Source organism: Lacerta agilis, chromosome 5 (genome assembly GCF_009819535.1).
Source record: "Lacerta agilis isolate rLacAgi1 chromosome 5, rLacAgi1.pri, whole genome shotgun sequence".
Lineage (NCBI taxonomy): Eukaryota > Metazoa > Chordata > Lepidosauria > Squamata > Lacertidae > Lacerta > Lacerta agilis.
The window spans coordinates 68,217,633-68,234,817 of NC_046316.1; the positions used below are offsets into that span (position 1 = coordinate 68,217,633).

At 43.5% G+C, this 17,185-nt stretch overlaps 1 protein-coding gene across 4 annotated transcripts in view; it reads left to right on the forward strand.

Moving 5' to 3' along the window:
* Positions 1-132: 132 nt before the first annotated feature.
* Positions 133-17,185, forward strand: part of COL4A3 (collagen type IV alpha 3 chain) — a 73,321-nt gene continuing 56,268 nt past the window's right edge. For 2 of the 4 annotated variants that reach the window (XM_033150280.1, XM_033150279.1), the window contains exon 1: positions 133-510. In XM_033150280.1, coding sequence (XP_033006171.1) covers positions 394-510 — 117 coding nt within the window. In that variant the 5' untranslated portion in view covers positions 133-393. The remainder of the gene's footprint in view (positions 511-17,185) is intronic. The other 2 variants (XM_033150278.1, XM_033150276.1) reach the window with 2 other exon arrangements.

The following is a 17,185-nucleotide window of genomic DNA, read 5'->3' on the forward strand; positions in this document are numbered from 1 at the left end:
CTTTGCGGGTTGCTTCGCCCCGCCCTCGACTCTCCCCCTCCCCTCTCGCACCTCCAGCTTCCACGCGCCTTCCCGCAGCTTCGGCCCCGCCCCGGGCTATCCCGAGTGGCTGCCCATACGCTCTCGGACCTCTCTCGGGGGGCGCAAATCAAGCAGCGAGAGAGAGAGGCGCCAGCGCCGCGCCGCCGCACGCACCGTTGGGGGACTCACTCCGCGCTGAGGGAAAGTGGCAAGAGGAGGAGCCGTCGCGCCTGGTCCGTGAATGGTGACAGCCGGTCTGTCAGGGACTTGAGCGGTGGACCGCGCGACCTGTGGTACAGGGAAGGCGAGGGAGGAGGACCCGAGAGGGAGAGCGCGCGCCAGAGAGTTGAGGGGGAAAGCGCGCCGTGAGGCATGAAGGAGCCCGAGCGCCCCGGCTACTTGTGTCTCGCGCTGTTGTTTTTCGCTGCCCTGCTGAGCGCTTCGCAGGGGCAGGAGGAGGACCTCCTCCCCATTGCTGTGGCTGCAAAGGTGAGTTGAGGGCGAGCGTTGAAACCTGCTGCCTCGGGGTTGGCTGATGTCCCTCCCGCTCTGCTTCCCTATTCGTTTCTTAAAGGGCTTCTGTGGCCTTTAGAAGTTGCGTGACAGGCAGACGTCCAGGTGCAGCTCTCTGTCCTGCGTAGAAGTGGCTTCACATGTGGAATATCTTATCTTTCAAGTAGCCCAAAGGCCTAGGGACTTTGCCAAAGGAGGAAAAGGGAGCAGCTCAATGCATGCTGTACCTTCCAACCCCTCCCCCCAGAAGTATGGGAAGGTGGTTGTGTTTACTGTGTGGCAAGGAGAATCACACTGTGTGTGCTCAAAGGCACTCTTGCCTTCATTAATTACTTCCTGAGGTTCCATGCCCAAAGTTCTGGCTCACTCTGAGAATCTGATTGATCCCATGTTTGAGACCAGTTCCTGTCTCTCAAGATTGACTGGTGAACCTTCTGGTTTTCTGCTCTTTTAAGCTTGCTCATCCATCAGGAGGTATCATTCTGCATTGCACCTGCCTTTTGCTTGGCATCTGGATTGCACTGCACAGGTGGATTTGGGAGGGTAACTTGTGATGGGCAGCATGTCTTTGGCATGGTTAAATGGATGGATATTTGGGTTCCTTCTGTCTTTAGTCGTTCGCCCTACAGATTTGCCAGTCAAGTTGTAAATGTGAGGACCATCCCGGAAAGGAAAGAAGAAAAGAGACTGTGCAGTGATGCAGCTGCTTGCCTTACACTTCCCTTGTATGAATTAACAGTACTGGGTTGACAATGCTGTTTGCCGTATGGCTCACAGAGATCAAATGCTCATCCAAGCTGCAACCAAAATCCATTTGTAGGCATGCATGCCTGGTGGTAATTTAGCAGCAGTGTACCAATCCTTTTGGAGCCACTGTATGGAGGGGTCACCTACATTGGCTGCCAGTATGTTTCCAAGCACAATTAAAAGTGTTGGTGCTGATCTTCAAAGGAGCATCTATACCCCCATCATTCAGCCTGGACACTAAGGTCCAGCTCTGAGGGCCTTCTGGCGGTTCCTCCTCAGTTTGAGAAGTGAGGTTACAGGGAACCAGGCAGAGGGCCTTCTTGGTAGTGGCGCCTTCCCTGTGGAACGTCCTCCCATCAGACGTCAAGGAAATATGTAAACAACTATCTGACTTTTAGAAGACATCTGAAGGCAGCCCTGTTTAGGGAAGTTTTTAATGTTTGATATTTTATTGTGTTTTTAATGGGCAAGGTATAAATAATAAATTATCATCATCATCATCATCATCATCATCTGCAGGGGCATGTGTTCCCACAGAGGCTTTCTTTGGTGCTCCTCCTTCCACTGATTAAACTTGAAAGAAGCATGTATCCAGTAGAATAAGGTGTGGGTTGTGTGTGTGTGTGTGGTGGCCACAACAGTTTCTCCAGTTGGGAAATGTGCCCACTGACACAAACAGTTTGCAGCCACTGCTGTGTAGCTATTACAGTACAGTAACACCTTCCACTTTAATGTCCACAATAAACCAGTATTCTAATTGGGAATCCTGATCCATATATTTATAGGCTGGAGGGACCAAACTGTTGGCCCAAATCTGCTCCCTCCATGCATTATTACCACCCCCAATTAATTTATGTTATTCTTCCCATCCTCAATTAATTTATGTTATTCTTACCATCCTCAATTAATTTATGTTATTTGGATCACAGTGTGCCACAAATTGAAAGCAGGAGTAATCAGACTGTCATAAGAAGTTGTATTTTAATTAACTGGTTCCCCCCCCCTATTATGTTTTATTGCAATTTATATTTGGTGTTAGCCGCCCTGAGCACGTCCCTGGCAGGGGAGGGCAGGATATAAATAAAAATGTTTATTATTATTAATTATTGTTATTGGAAGAGATGGTGAGTAGATTTGTCCAGTTCAACATCTTGTTTCAATCTGTGGCCAGCTCATAGTTAAGCAGGCCATGAAAGCAACCACCCTCCCTCTAGCAACTCCTGTTTTGAGGCATGGGCCCTTTGAACAATGGCTAACAACCATTGACAGATTTATCATCTATATGAATGCGTCCTATCTTCCTTTAAAACCATTTAAGCTAACAGCTATAATCACCACACGTTGTGGCAGCAAATACTTTAAATTTATGCACTGTGTAAAGAAGTACTTCGTCTTGTGTGTCCAAAATCTAACTCTCAATCAACGTCATTAGTGACCCTGAGTTCTAATTAGAGAGGAAAAAAACTTATCTCTTCTCTACACATTATTTAACAATTTGATAAACCTCTATCATATTTCCCCTTTAGTCATGTTTTTTCTTTTCTTTTTAAAAATAGCAAGCCCTGAACACTCTAGCATTTTCTCATGGGGGATGTGCTCCAGGATTTTATAAATCTGATTGCTCTTTTTGAACCTTTTCTAGTTATTTTAATAACATTTGTTTAAAAAAAGGAGGAAATTGGGATATTGCAAGCTTTCCAACAGAGTGCTTGCAAAAGCTAACATCCCTGTTCACAGGCAAATGAGGGCTGTGCTCACCTTGACGCACTGAGTACTGCCCATAGCACCCACTTCCCCTGCCCCTCAAGTTTATCTAGGGCAGGGCAGGGGAAGGGGGTGACAGTGGGTAGGCCATTGTGGGGAGTCTTCTCCACTGGGCCTTCAGGGGGCAGACAGCAGCCTCAGGAGTGGCATTGTGTGGGTTAAAAAGGTGAAATCATCTCCTCTGTGTCACAGTCCTAATCTGTTTTTTTTGGGGGGGGGGGGCGGTATCCAGCTGGAAGCCGTGTGCTTCACCAAGGACAGTAACAAGGACTGAGATAGCTCTTTTGTGAACAAAAGCAATGAAAACCAAACACTGATTGCCATTTTACAGAAATAATATATGATAAGCCACAATGTAATGAATTGGGGGAGCAAGCCTAACTATGGGGAGCCAGTGTAAATTATTCCAGCTGCAGCGTAGCTGGCAAAAGTTATGTCAGATCCAGACTCTGTTCAGGAGCAGAGCTAAGCCTGGGAGAGGGGAAACAAGCCTTTTAAACCACCCTTTTTGATGGCTCAACTTATGCTAGGTTCCCAGGGTCACGTGGCCATGCTGCAACCCAGCTGAGCCAGGATGGGCAAGAGATGCTGGCATATCTCTGCTTGGGCCAGGTGAGGGAGTTATGCTGGTGTAACCCAGCTGAGCTTGGAACATCCTGGCTCAGTCAGAGATCCACTGGATTCTAACCCCACACACCCTGACAGATCGTTCAGATTGTGCCCTTAATTTCAGAAATATAAAACCTACAAGAATGCATTTAATGCAAAATGACAATAAAACACCCCCCAATATTACAAGTTAAAAGCAAATGCACATAACTGATATAGTTATTTCACAGGGAAAATAATCTACAGTAGAAAATACTTATTTCTATTGTAAATTATTTGTGCAGATAGAAATGACTTACGTCTATTCTATATTATATGTACATTACTTGTGCATGGTTGCAATTGGCCTCTTTTTCTTCTTTTTTGGCTGTTCTCCATTCTGAATCATTTATCTCACCCTCATAAATTTATCTCAGTGCTCATTTCTGACTTAGATGATTTATAAATAAACATCATTATTTTTCTGTTTATATTATTATTGTTATTATTAAATGTATATGCCCAAGTGGCTTCTAGCCCGTTTACAAGTATAAGATCAACTATGAAACCCACATATAATTAAAATACACAATAAAAATTATTCCACCAGAACATTAAAAACATTCATAATTGAAATGTACTATATAACAAGCCTGTGAAAAAGCCTGCTAATGTTGTAATAGCAAGGGAATTTCAAAGCAAATTCCCTCCCCCAACAGACTGTTTGTCCTGGGAAGTTTTGGATGCTATAATTGTTATTTACATTCTTTACCAATTTTCTAATAACATTCCTTAACATACCTAAACAGATATAGTATCCTCCCTTCCTTCCCCATGCAGCTTCCTTGGCTGGTCATTGCATCCAAATACCGCTGATTTAATTCTTTGGGTGGCTTTGCCCTCTCTTCAGGCATTGTGGCCAAAATGCTTTATACTGTTGCATGCTACCCCAATCTTCAAGTGGTGAGAGATTCCAGGGGTTCCAGGCAGAGGCATAGCATGGGGGAGGGGGGCCTACCAGGGCAATTGCCCCAGGTGCAAAAAAATTTAGGCACACCTCTGCAGCTGCCACCCTGAACAGAGGTGCTCCCTGTCCTGCCCACCTGCCTCACCTGAGAAGCAAGCTGAGCAGGAACTGGGAGAGGACGAGCCCTTGCATCCCTTGGCCACACAGCATCTATCACCAGTGGAAGAGGTGGGTGGACGGTGAGACTTGCGGCCGTGGTGGCACCCCCCAGCTCAAGGAAGAGGACACACATGTCCTGCCACTGCTCCACAGCTCTGCCTTGCAGCATCAGCGCGCCACATGGAGGCCCCAGTGAGAGGTCATTATACTTGCGCAATACCCAGGGTTTGGTTTCCTTGGAATAATGAGGGACAGCATAGACTCTGGTATCTTTATGGTGTATCATTTCTTTATGCATATATACATCTAGGGCTGACAGCATTAACACCCTGGAAGGTCTTGTTTCTCCCATAGTCGCAGCCTGGGACTCATGCAGGAATCCATCGTGGCTCTTAGCCTCTGGCTTCTGCCTGCTTCTTCCCAGCTCTCACATGCTTCGCTCTGACTGTTGTCCCTCTCACTACCAGCCAGGTGATGTTTCATTTTGCCACGAGGCTCGTTCAGCCTGTGGAAAAGAAGATGTAGCAAATATTTTAAATCCAACCATAAAGGGCATGGGAGTGTTCACAAAGTGGTGTAGGAAGGAGGAAAAGAAAGCATGGCGTGTTGTAGGGGGTTAGAGTGTTGAATCAGGATCTGGGAGACCAGGGTTCAAATCGCCACTCAGCTGGGAAGCTCATTGGGTGACCTAGGGCCAGTCACTCACTCTCAGCCTAGCCTACTTCACAGAGTTGTTGTGAGGCTAAAATGGGGAGAAGGAGAACTACATATGCCACCTTAAATTCCTTGGAGGGAAGTAATTGAGATATAATTGAGATACAAACTTTGGTGCTCTACCACTGAACTATGGCTCCTCTGCCATAGGGTCTCGTCTCAGGGCAGGTGCTTCCACTGACATACTGCCTTTGAGCAGTGCATTCGGGACATGCTCAGAGGAACTCGGAGGCCCTCCCCCATTTGTCTCCCCAGCAACTGCCACTCAGTGGCTTGCCACCTCTGTATCTGGGTGCAGGGTTGGCTCCTGCCTTGAGACGGCCCCGGGCAAGATGCCCTGTGTCATTTGGCCCTTTTGAACTTTGTTGGTTGCAATGGCTCCATGCAGCACTGGGCAGCTGTGTATACATTCCTCTTTAATTTCCCAGTGCCCCAGAGTAATGCTGAGATGAGGGAAATCAAAAGCATGGCTAGATCCAGCTGACTGGCACTGCTCAGAGTGCTGGGCCAAAGAAATAAAAAACAAGGAGGGGTAGAAAAATAATAATACTGTAATAATGGGAGCACAGAGCAGGCAAGACATGCTGCCCAGGCATTTGGATCAAGGCAGTTTCTCAAGGGTGGCAGGTGCAGATGCCAGCCTTGCCTATATGTTCCTGTTTAGTTGTTACACTGCAATGTGTTCTACGGCTGCCTTTGAAGATGGTTTGGAAGCTTCAGCTGATGCAGAATTCAGTGGCCAGGTTGCTCACTGGGACAAGACAGTTGGAGCATATTTCACTGATCCTGGCCTGACAGCACTGGCTGCCAGTTAGTTTCCGGGTCCAATTCAAAATGCTGGTTTTGATGTATAAACCCTTAAATGGCTCAGGACTGCAATACCTGAATGACCGCCTCTCCCCATATACACTGTCTCAGACTCTGCGTTCATCAGAGGACCTTGTTTTACTGTTTTGTTTTACTTGTTTACTAGTTTTTATCCTTTATTTTATTCTGTGAACTGCCCTGAGATCTTATGATAAAGGGTGGTGTATAACTCAATGAATCAATCAATCAAAGAAGCAAATAAAAGCCGCTGAGTTTATTTAATACACTTCTAAAACCATCAAAGCAAGTCCTAATCACCACACCTTGTGGCAGAGTATGTTGTGAGCAGATCATGAATTGTATGAGGGGTAGAGCTAGAAACATACCTGTGGCAGCATAGTGAACTTAAAAGGCCTGTAGAATAGATCAGAGAGATGGCATGAGGGGAAATGTCAGGGAAGGCATAGATAAGGAGTGTATTGGTTGTGGCATCTCGGGAGCAACAGCTAAGACTCAAACAAGACAAGATGCCCATTGCGCAATTACCAATTGCACAATTTCTAACAACAAGAACAATTTACAGGTGTGGGGGGCCCTTATTCAGATTGCTAGCCTGGCATGGGGGTAGGAGGGCTTTAACTCTTTGCCTCCTGCTCCACTCCCAGTCTAGATCACAGCCTCAACACCTGCCATTTACAATTCTGTAGGAAATTACATGCACCAGGCAGTTTGCTACACATATTTCTCAATAGCAAAGAAGTTTTTACATTAAGTAGCGCTTTCTCCATGTCCTAAATATCTGCATCGGCTATGAGGTGTACTGATTTTGGTGTGTTTACTATTTGCACTTTAGAGAATGGTCACTGGCCACAGTTTCTTTCTGCATGATCATTGATCTCTGTTACTGGAAAGTAAAGCTTTGGCTGTTCGAGATTAAGCTCACAAGATTAAACTCCCTATTCATTCTCTTGCAAAAAAACAAAACAAAAACAAAAACAAATCTCAGCTTCTAGAAGCACTGCAAATGATGCTGCTTTATCTGGCCAGATAATACTTGAAAGTTAGAAGGGCTGCTTACTTGCACTTAAGTAATGGTTCACACACCTTCCCTGGCATTGTTCCCCAGCTTAAAAAAACTCTACAAGAGTAATCCATTAGCTCTACTTTCTTATAATGATAATGCTAGGTGAAATAAAAATTCCAAATGTTTGAATCATTCTGAATGTATTTTTCACACTTAAAGTCATTCTACACCCTAAATTGGCTTCTCTGGTCACCAGTCTCACCTACTCTCGTTGCTGCCCTTGCATGTGTACCTGCCTTCTTAAGCATTGCCTCACATTTTACCTCTACTGCTCTCCTCTTCTGCTCCTCTTTATTCCATCCTCTGTTCCCTCAGATTAAGCAACACAGATGTTTTTTCTCCTTTGCTTCCGGCCATTTCTCCAGACTGTAATCTACATTTGGAGCAATGTGGTGATAGCAGTTTCTGTAATGCTTAGTTGACATGGTGATTATGTAACACAAAAGACTCAGTACATGCCTCATTACTGCCCAGTGCCCACTGCTCACTTTTTACAGTTTGACAAAATTCTATGAGTAAATCAGTAATCCTTTTATACAGCATCAGCTGGTACAAATCTGTTCTTAAAACAAAGGTCGAGGTGATGTAAAAATTGGGCCAGAATTTTTTTGTGGCTGGATGTTATTGATCAAGTGCCAATCCTGAATAGGTCCCATTGATTGTGCCTTCAATCAAGTAAACAAAATATAATCCCGCAATTGTCAATGAAATCAGGAACAAGAAGTTATATTGACTCTAGTTCACAGTCAAAGTTTCAGATTGCAGCAGTCTTTTAACAGTATCTTATTACTATCCTATTCTATGCACTCTTCTTGTGCTAAATTTATCCAACTTTAATGTTTCCTATTTCAGTTTATTTTTGATTATAGTGTCATCACCAAATAGCAACTTTTGTGAGCTTGTTAAATAGTCCACAGGGCTTTTTTTTAGGAGGGGAAGGGAATAATCAAAGGAATGGATTGCATTGCAATTAGTGTAATCATAACTATTCTTATAGAGTGTGATTCAAATAAATGCTATTTATATCTGTCAACCAGATTATGCAGAGGTCAAGTACCGTCCAGTAATTATTCTTGAGTTTGCAAAGCTGTTTCATTTGGCATTGTGGCTTCAGATTCAATTCATACAGTAAATCAAAAGTAATATAATTAAATGCCTAGCTACAAGCGAGATCCTGTGCATGTTTGCTCAGAAGTAACTATGTTCAGTGGAGCTTTCTTCCAGGTAAATGTGTTTAGATTTGCAGCCTAATTATTTGATGTGTACAGAAATACATGTTCTAGGGTAAAGTATATTTTAGTGAAAATAACACACAAAGTTGCATCATATTAGGCGAAATTGCTTTCAAAGATATGAAAGGTAAATCCAATAGAACTCAGTGTAGCTTAATCCCAGTTAAGTGGGGTTAAGATTGCAGCCTTGTTGTTGTTGTTCAGTCGTTCAGTTGTGTCCGACTCCTCGTGACCCCATGGACCAGAGCACACCTGGCACGCCTATCCTCCACTGCCTCCCGCAGTTTGGCCAAACTCATGTTAGTAGCTTCGAGAACACTGTCCAACCATCTCATCCTCTGTCGTCCCCTTCTCCTTGTGCCCTCCATCTTTCCCAACATCAGGGTCTTTTCTAGGGAGTCTTCTCTTCTCATGAGGTGGCCAAAGTACTGGAGCCTCAACTTCAAGATCTGTCCTTCTAGTGAGCACTCAGGGCTGATTTCTTTGAGAATGGATAGGTTTGATATTCTTGCAGTCCATGGGACTCTCAAGAGTCTCCTCCAACACCATAATTCAAACGCATCAATTCTTTGGCGATCAGCCTTCTTTATGGTCCAGCTCTCACTTCCATACATTACTACTGGGAAAACCATAGCTTTAACTATTTAACAAGATTGCAGCCTTAGTTCTCAGTAAATGTGCATAGGATTACACAACATGGTCTTGACTATACATCATCTACAGAGAGCTGCCTAGTGCATATAAATACCATATATTCTGATCCCCTCCCCTCATTACTCACGGCCCTCAAATGCAAAGCTTCTCAACATTAAAAACAAACTTTCTTGATTGCTCACTCCCTTATTCTTTTAACAAACTTGATATAATGTGCTCCTTCAAAACCTATTTCACCTTTCAGTTTTGTTTTGTTTTTCTTCTATTGCTGCTATTTACATCAAAGAGCAGCAATATAAGAATATATGTGTACTCTTAGGCAGTGCTTCCCCCCCCCCCCAGAGAAACAGAAGCTGGTACTCATCATGAAGTTATTACAGTAAGCGTCACACCAAAAAAAAGAGAGAGAGAGATGCCGGTACTTCTTACTCCTGAGTACTCCAGGGGGGGGGAGCACTGCTCTTAGGGTACTCATATGGGAAAAGAGGACATAACTCCTGTAAAAGAGCACAGGAACATTGCACCTTAAAAGTTGTATAGAAGAAGGGATGACAGCAGGTCCCTTTTCTGTTACCACTATTAAAGATGTAGCAGCCCTGTGCTTTTCTTCACCAGGCTATCCTGGGCTGAATTTGTAACTTTTTTCAGTAATAATTAGGAAACAGACTTGCCAACCGACCGTTTGTGTGTGCTCTGCACCAACAATTTCTTAATTCCATTTCTAACCTTGGGAGGAATTCAGTGTGGTGCTATGGCAATCATTCCGTCCACACAAGCATTTCTCCTTGCCAGACAGAATTATCCACCCACCCACTGTTTTTGGGTTCTCCCAAGCCAATTTGGGGGGGTACAGGGGGAGGAGAAGAGGGAAAGTGCCAGTGTGCTAGCAGAAGTCCTTGTGTTGAATCTGGCCCCTAGAAATTAATTCGGTGTTCACCCTGCCCCCCCATGCTAAATTAGCAGTGCAATCCTATACATGTTTACTCAGAAGTAAGCCCCCTTGAGTTCAATGGATCCCAGCTTGCACACCAGCAACATTTGGTGCCCCATAGCCCACTGCTGGATCCTTGTGCGCCATTTGCAACTCTCCAGGAAATTACATTATTTCAATAATGAACTGAAAAACCATCTGAAGAAATCACATTGAAGAACAATGAATCCCGAAATTAGACAGCTGATATGTTGCTTAATTGGAAATCAAAATTTGTGATTATCTGAAGGAGCTAGGTTTTTATCAAGTAGGGAAAGCTCCACATATTTTGAATGCATATGTGTTCATAGCTAGAATCCATTGGAGACATTGGTTACCTTCCAGTGTCTGTTTGGCTGCCTTCCAGAAGAAAATCCAGTTCACAAATGATTGCACAGTATGTTAAGATTTGGGGAACTGACATATTTTCTTGCATCTCATCATCTCACAATTTTGCTGTATGTTGTCTATACTTATTGAAGGCTTAATAATTGGATTTTATTATACTGGTTCTAGCAATCACCAAGAAAACATATAAAGCTCTAGTGAATTCATGTTTGATGCTCACAATGCATGAAACAATTTTAGTATATTGGCATTTTGCTTTGCTAGCAGTATTCTAGAATTACGGACCTGACTCACCAGTTCCTTGCATTTGTAGTCAGGTCCCTCCTTCTGTAAACTGCTGCTTAAGCAAAATTCTCCACTTACTTAGGCTTGTTCTTACAATTTGAATTCATTTTGTCTCTTCCACTTGGATGAATTTCAGTCTACAATACAAGACTGGGAAGTGTTAAGTATTTAAAAGGAACACTGGGCAGGTGGAGTCTAGTGGCTAGATAACCCAGTATTTACTGAACACTCTTTGCACTCTTTTTCCCCCTGTGTGAAAACTGGAATGCATCAAGTTTCCCAGTAAGAGATAGGCATGGCCATGATAACAACATTGCCCTTGAATTGCCATGATAGACACATAACTTGGCAATTACATTCAGTTTAGTGGACTCACTGTGTGCCGCAGTTGCTGCAAACATAATAATCCTTTCTACCTGCTTGACTTCAATTACTCTCTCATTGACTGGGAAAATGTACATTCAAACTGTATTGAAGACAACATTTTAGAATTTTGCATTTGGAACAGGGCAGGCAATCCTAAATTTAATCTTGAGTGGCACTCAAGACTAGGATTGTTGTTACTGAGGGACCCCAAGTGGCAAGTGGTCCATATCTTTTGCACTGGAGCACAGATCTTCTGCCCCAAACCCTTAAAACACACACACACCTTAAAAATCCTGTTGTTTACAGGGTGACTGGGTGTGCTGTGAAGTGATGGAGAGACTTCCCAATATCTTAATTTCATCAGAGGTCTAAATTTGTATCCATACATATAAATTAGCATATGAACATTTTATGCAAATTTGTGCCATGGACCCGTGCCCTGGTTCCAGTGATTTGTTTGTTATTTCAGCCTTTTAGATTTCAGTCATAGATCTCTTTAGGAATGCAGTCAGCATTGTGCTTTAATCTTTATTTGTGAAAGTAACAGTTTGATCAGTGGCCCACATACCAACCACCTAGGTAGGCATAAATAGCTGAGATAGCTTGCTTTGTCTGCCTGCCTGACTCAAGTACCGTCTTACCCTGAGTGGGGTTTGCTACCTGCAAAAGGTATGAAAAGTACATCAGAAAATATTTGTTTCTTACATAGACACATTCCTTAGGCTGGAACACCATCCGTTTCAGCCACATTTCTGTCTGAACACTTTTACTTCCTCCGGTTAAAATATATGTGATGCTTAATATAATTTTACATATTAATTTACTAGCAGCCTCATACCTGGTGTTGCTAAGGAATTCTAAGAAACAAAAATATATACTGTATGCTGTTTTGAGATCAGTGATTAAAATCAGTCAAGCTTTGAAAGGTTCAGTCCACCTTCTTGATCCAGCTGTATCCAAACACAGACAAGTACCCTGGTCCTTGATCTCAGGAGCCATAATGCAAAATATGGTAATGATATCAAGAGCATAAATATCAATATACTTAAAAACAGATAAATAACTTTTCAGATTATATAGTTTTTCTTTCACACAACACATCCTCCAAGGATCTGAGGGTGTCATGTATGGTCCATTCATTTATATTCATAGCCTTTTGGGGTAGGTTAGGTCAAGATCTAACCTACTAACTTACCAAGGAAGCCCATCTATAGCCCCTTCTCTTATGACCTTTTACCAGTAGGCAAAGGTGATTTTATTCAAGCAGACCTCTGCAGGACTGAGACCTTTGCCTCAGGTGGTGGCAGAATAGGGAGGGTGGTAGATTTGTGCAGCCGCCCGCAGTTCAGCCACACAAATTGCATCAGGAAGCAGGAGTTCCGCCACTACTTTGCCATTGCAGCAAAGTGATTAACACAAAGTGTGGAGGGCAGGATACTAACGGAGATGTGGAGATTGTTGCAGGATATAAAACCAGGTAACTTTGTTTAAAGTTATTTACTTGGCTTAACTTTTAGGAAAGAACTGTGTGAAATAGCCTACTGCTTGCCGGAATATTTTTCTTTATCTTTCTACATATAAAAGGGCTCAAAACTTCTTTTTTATAATGAATGCTGAATGTTCAGGGAGGGGTATGAAATATCCAAAGGAGACCAGGCCCTGACATGCCTTCCTGTTGCTTTAATTTTGATATTGCAGCTGTTTTGTTTGTACAAGCTGTTCCTACACTGGTGATTATGTATACTTCAGGGAGTTCCTTCTTCCGTATGTACCTCCTCCACATTTATTAAGATCATCTCACTTAGCCTTTCTCCGTTTACTTTTACAGTGTTAGCTCCAGGAAAGTGGAGAGTCAGACCCTCATCCATACTTAAGAACAGGGGTTTCCAAAGTGTGGTTTGCAGACCAACAGTGGTCCATAAGCTTTGTTCAACTCGTCCATAGCAGTGACTTTGGCATCTAGGACAGTGTATTACAATTACTAAACCACAGGCAGCAAAATCATTAAGTAGTCTACTAAGACCCTCCGTAATTTTCAAGTTGTCTAGGGGTGGGAACAAGTCTGGCAACTACTAGCACAGTGTGCTCTCTGCTAAGATCACTAGTTTTTGCTACCCTGCGGTCTGATTTTATTTTATATTTTCTGGGAGATTTTAGGTTTTGGTACAACATGTCATGCATTAAATGCTGGAAATACTCCTGTGGCATATTATCAATCAATAAATTTTATCCAACAAAGAACAATTAAATCATATCAATGTATTTTACCTAAGGACCAACAAAATTCAATACAGAATGAAGCCCCTTAAAATCCCATTACCTGAGGCATTACATTTTCATGGTCCCTAGTTTGGAAACAGGAAAAAAAATAAAAATTATTCCTCCATAGAGGCTTTGTCGCACAGCAGTAAATTAATCAACCCAGTCTTTTTCATAAACAGAATAAAACTTTTACTTGAGAAAACAAAGTTGTTCATAAACAGCGTAGTTTATGAACAACTTTGACTCTTCACAGAGGCATAGTCTTAGTTACTGATTTACTAGAGTCCTGGAGCCACAAATTAATTTAGTTGGTTTTGTCCTTTCGCAGATAGGGAATGAAGGCTCCACAGTTTAAGATTATTGGATTTCATTGGCTGTATCTTCATCTTTTCACGAGAAATTTCAAACAGTGTTCTTAGACTAAACATGGGGGTTTCTTGTATGAACTCTTGATAGAGGTGGCAGCAAGATGGTGCATGGCACTGAAACGGGTTTTAATGAAATTGCTTATTTTGTCAAGACTCTCCATCTGTACACAGCGGCTGTAGAATGTACTATCGTGGTTAATAATACTACACCTGGCAAGAATTATACTTTGTTTAATTTTGACATAGAATTTTGAGTAAATGCCATTAGTGCCAGTCACAAAATGGCTGCCGTGAGGGTGTCACATAGCCAACATAGCTGTCACAGCTAAAAGAGCAAAAAAAGAGAGACAGGACCAAAAAAAACCCATGAGGTACTTATATCATCACTACACTCACTCACAGAGAGAAGTTCTTTGTACTGCTACTCTTACAACATACAGCAGTGAAAAAATTATCACAGGAGTGCCCTGTTTTTTCAGCCAGTACTCTTTTTGGCATTTTTCACCCCAAGCATCCTTAGAATTGTTAATTGTCAACATTTTGTTAGAATAAAATTATAAAATACAAAACCCAACAAGGCTCGTCAAGTTCCTTGGGGGTGCCCCGAGTCCTTTCACTGCACATCTTGCTTGGGTCATGGAATGATCCTAAACCATTGTTAGTCCAACTACAATATAAGCCCAGTTATTCAATTCTTATTTCACTTTCCCATCTCATCACTCTAACCCTTTCATTCTTTAATTTAAAACAAATCAAACGCTGTCATTGCCCTGTTTTCCTCCTCTCCTTCTAGCACTGTGCTGTGTCAGCTAACATTTGCCCTTTCACTGACAGTTCTAATTCAGCAGTGGTAAAGCAGGCAGAGTGGCACGGACAGTAATAATAGGCTTTTATAAAGTAAACAAAGTCATTCAATGGAGGTCTGGTTTTCTGTTGAAAGAATGAAGCCACCTCTGTTTTGGAATAGTTTTTTGGAAAGCGCTATCAAGTGCTCTGACTCACCTTTTGTTCTCTCCATTTTTCTCCCTTTCCACTATACAGCCCCAAGTGTACCACTGGTCTCCGTCGGAATCAGAATAAAAGGAACATCAAAAAATGGAGTGCAAGTGTTCTTGCTTGAATAGTTATTTCCCTTTCACACTGTCCCCTTCCACTGCCTGCATTCCCTGAATATGGGGTTGGGGGACCCCTGGCAATGGTGTGAGATATAGTGTTAGGGGGGTGCACACCTTATGTGAACAGAGGTGCCACTTCGGATCTTAGTCACAGTAGTTTTGTAACAAAGAAACTGTGCAATTGAAACTTAAGGTGCACCCAGCCAACACATTCCATCAGTGCAAGGATTTATGCTTGCACAACAGAATTTCACCCCCTCTCCTGCCCTTGCACACACTCCCTAAATCTGTTATATGGATTCCACCAACTGTCATGGCCAACCCAAGGACAATGATGGAGAGGAAGAGACCATGAATCATAGCTCAAGCCTCCAACACAGAACCAGGCCCCTCAGTTGAGACTTTTTCTCTGGAAGCCCCTCAGGCCTGCCATGGCTCAGGGTGGGAAGGTGGTGTCATGAGTCTTGTGGAGGTGTCATGGAATGGGTGGTCAAACCCAGAGGAAGAGTGGGAGGAACTTGGAGAGTGGGTACTGGAAGACCAGAGGGAGAGTCATTGTGAGTTGCAGGTTATCAGTTCTTGGTTACTAGAGGCTTCTTATCCAGAGGAGAGACCCAGTGGCTTGGTAACCAGAGAGCCAGATCCTGGGAAGGGCCCAAGTAGGTTAATAGAGAAGTCTTCCATCCTCCCTCTGGAGATGCCTAGTCCTTCACCTGCTGAGGAACCACCTTTGGTGCCTCCTATCACTCAGGAGTCTACTCCCTCTAGCTAGCAATACGTCTGATGCTGAGCTGACCATGTCTTCATCTCCTTCATCATGGACACAGAGATGCCAGTGCCAGCGTGAACATGGCTCATAAGGCCAACCCACCCAAAGGAGTTCCTGCTTGCTTGTCCAGACTTGGGACCTTAGCTACTTCAACGCTAAAGCTGTGCCCACCCCACTCTTTAAAAGAAAGGTTCAGCGGGTGTGTCACTTGTTCAATCAATAACTTAGCTTATGCTTAAAAAAAGGTAAAGGACCCCTGACAGTTAAGTCCAGTCACGAATGACTCTGGGGTTGTGGCGCTCATCTCGCTTTACTGGCCGAGGGAGCCAACGTTTGTCCGCACAGCAGCACACAGCAACGTTTTCCGCAGAGCAGCACACGGAAATGCCGTTTACCTTCCCGCCGGAGCGGTACCTATTTATCTACTTGCACTTTGACGTGCTTTCGAACTGCTAGGTTGGCAGGAGCCGGGACTGAGCAATGGGAGCTCACCCTGTCACAGGGATTTGAACCACCGACCTTCTGATCGGCAAGCCCTAGGCTCTGTGGTTTAGACCACAGAGCCACCCGCGTCTGCTTATGCTTAGCCATGTATGTAACCTGTCATGTACCTTCTGATTATTGTAACCTGTAACATGCTTTATGTGCCAATCTAATCTGAAAATTAAAGCCTCTGGGAGAATGAATTGTGAGTTCAAGTTTTTAATTGGATGGGGAGGGACAGGACAGACAGGGCCATGCAATGCTGGGGGAGGCCATTTCTCTGCACAGACTGAATTATCAGAGAAGGAGGAAAGCCTGGTGTTGCCTCCAAGGCAGTTGAGGGGCATCAGGAGGCAGGAGCAGATCCAGCACTCAAGAAGGAGCACCCTCTCCTAAGTTGGTTTGATATTTGTTGCATCTCTGGCTCTTAAGGGTGTCTTGGCTAATTCCTGCTCTTGTTGCCGAGTTTACACTATCTGTTTGCTGAAATAAGACTGCTTCTTTACATGCAAGAAAGCACACTTGCCATTCTTGGAGAGTAGGAGCAGGACAAACTCACTATGGGGGAGATTTGGGGTGCATTCAGGGAAAGGTGGGGGGTGAGATGTTATGTTACACAAGTGTAAATCCTTCTTAGTCAAATGCCATCCTTACATTGGTTGCTGCCAAGGCTTATTGTGCAAATTTTGTATTGCTGTTCTGTGTACACAGCAAATTGATAGAGAGAGAGATTATTCATGGGAACATTCTTGTGTATTGTACAGTTTAATCTCTGAATGAGCAGCACAGTTTAAATTATTCAAAATATGGAGGAAATGAAGGTGTCATGTCTGGTGGCATGATAGCAGAATACCACAAAGTTGAAACTATTCCCCCCACCTCCCGCAGAGTAGACTGTACAGTCATACCTTGGGTTATGGCCACTTCAGGTTGCGCGATTTTGGGTTGTGCACCGTGCCAAACCCGGAA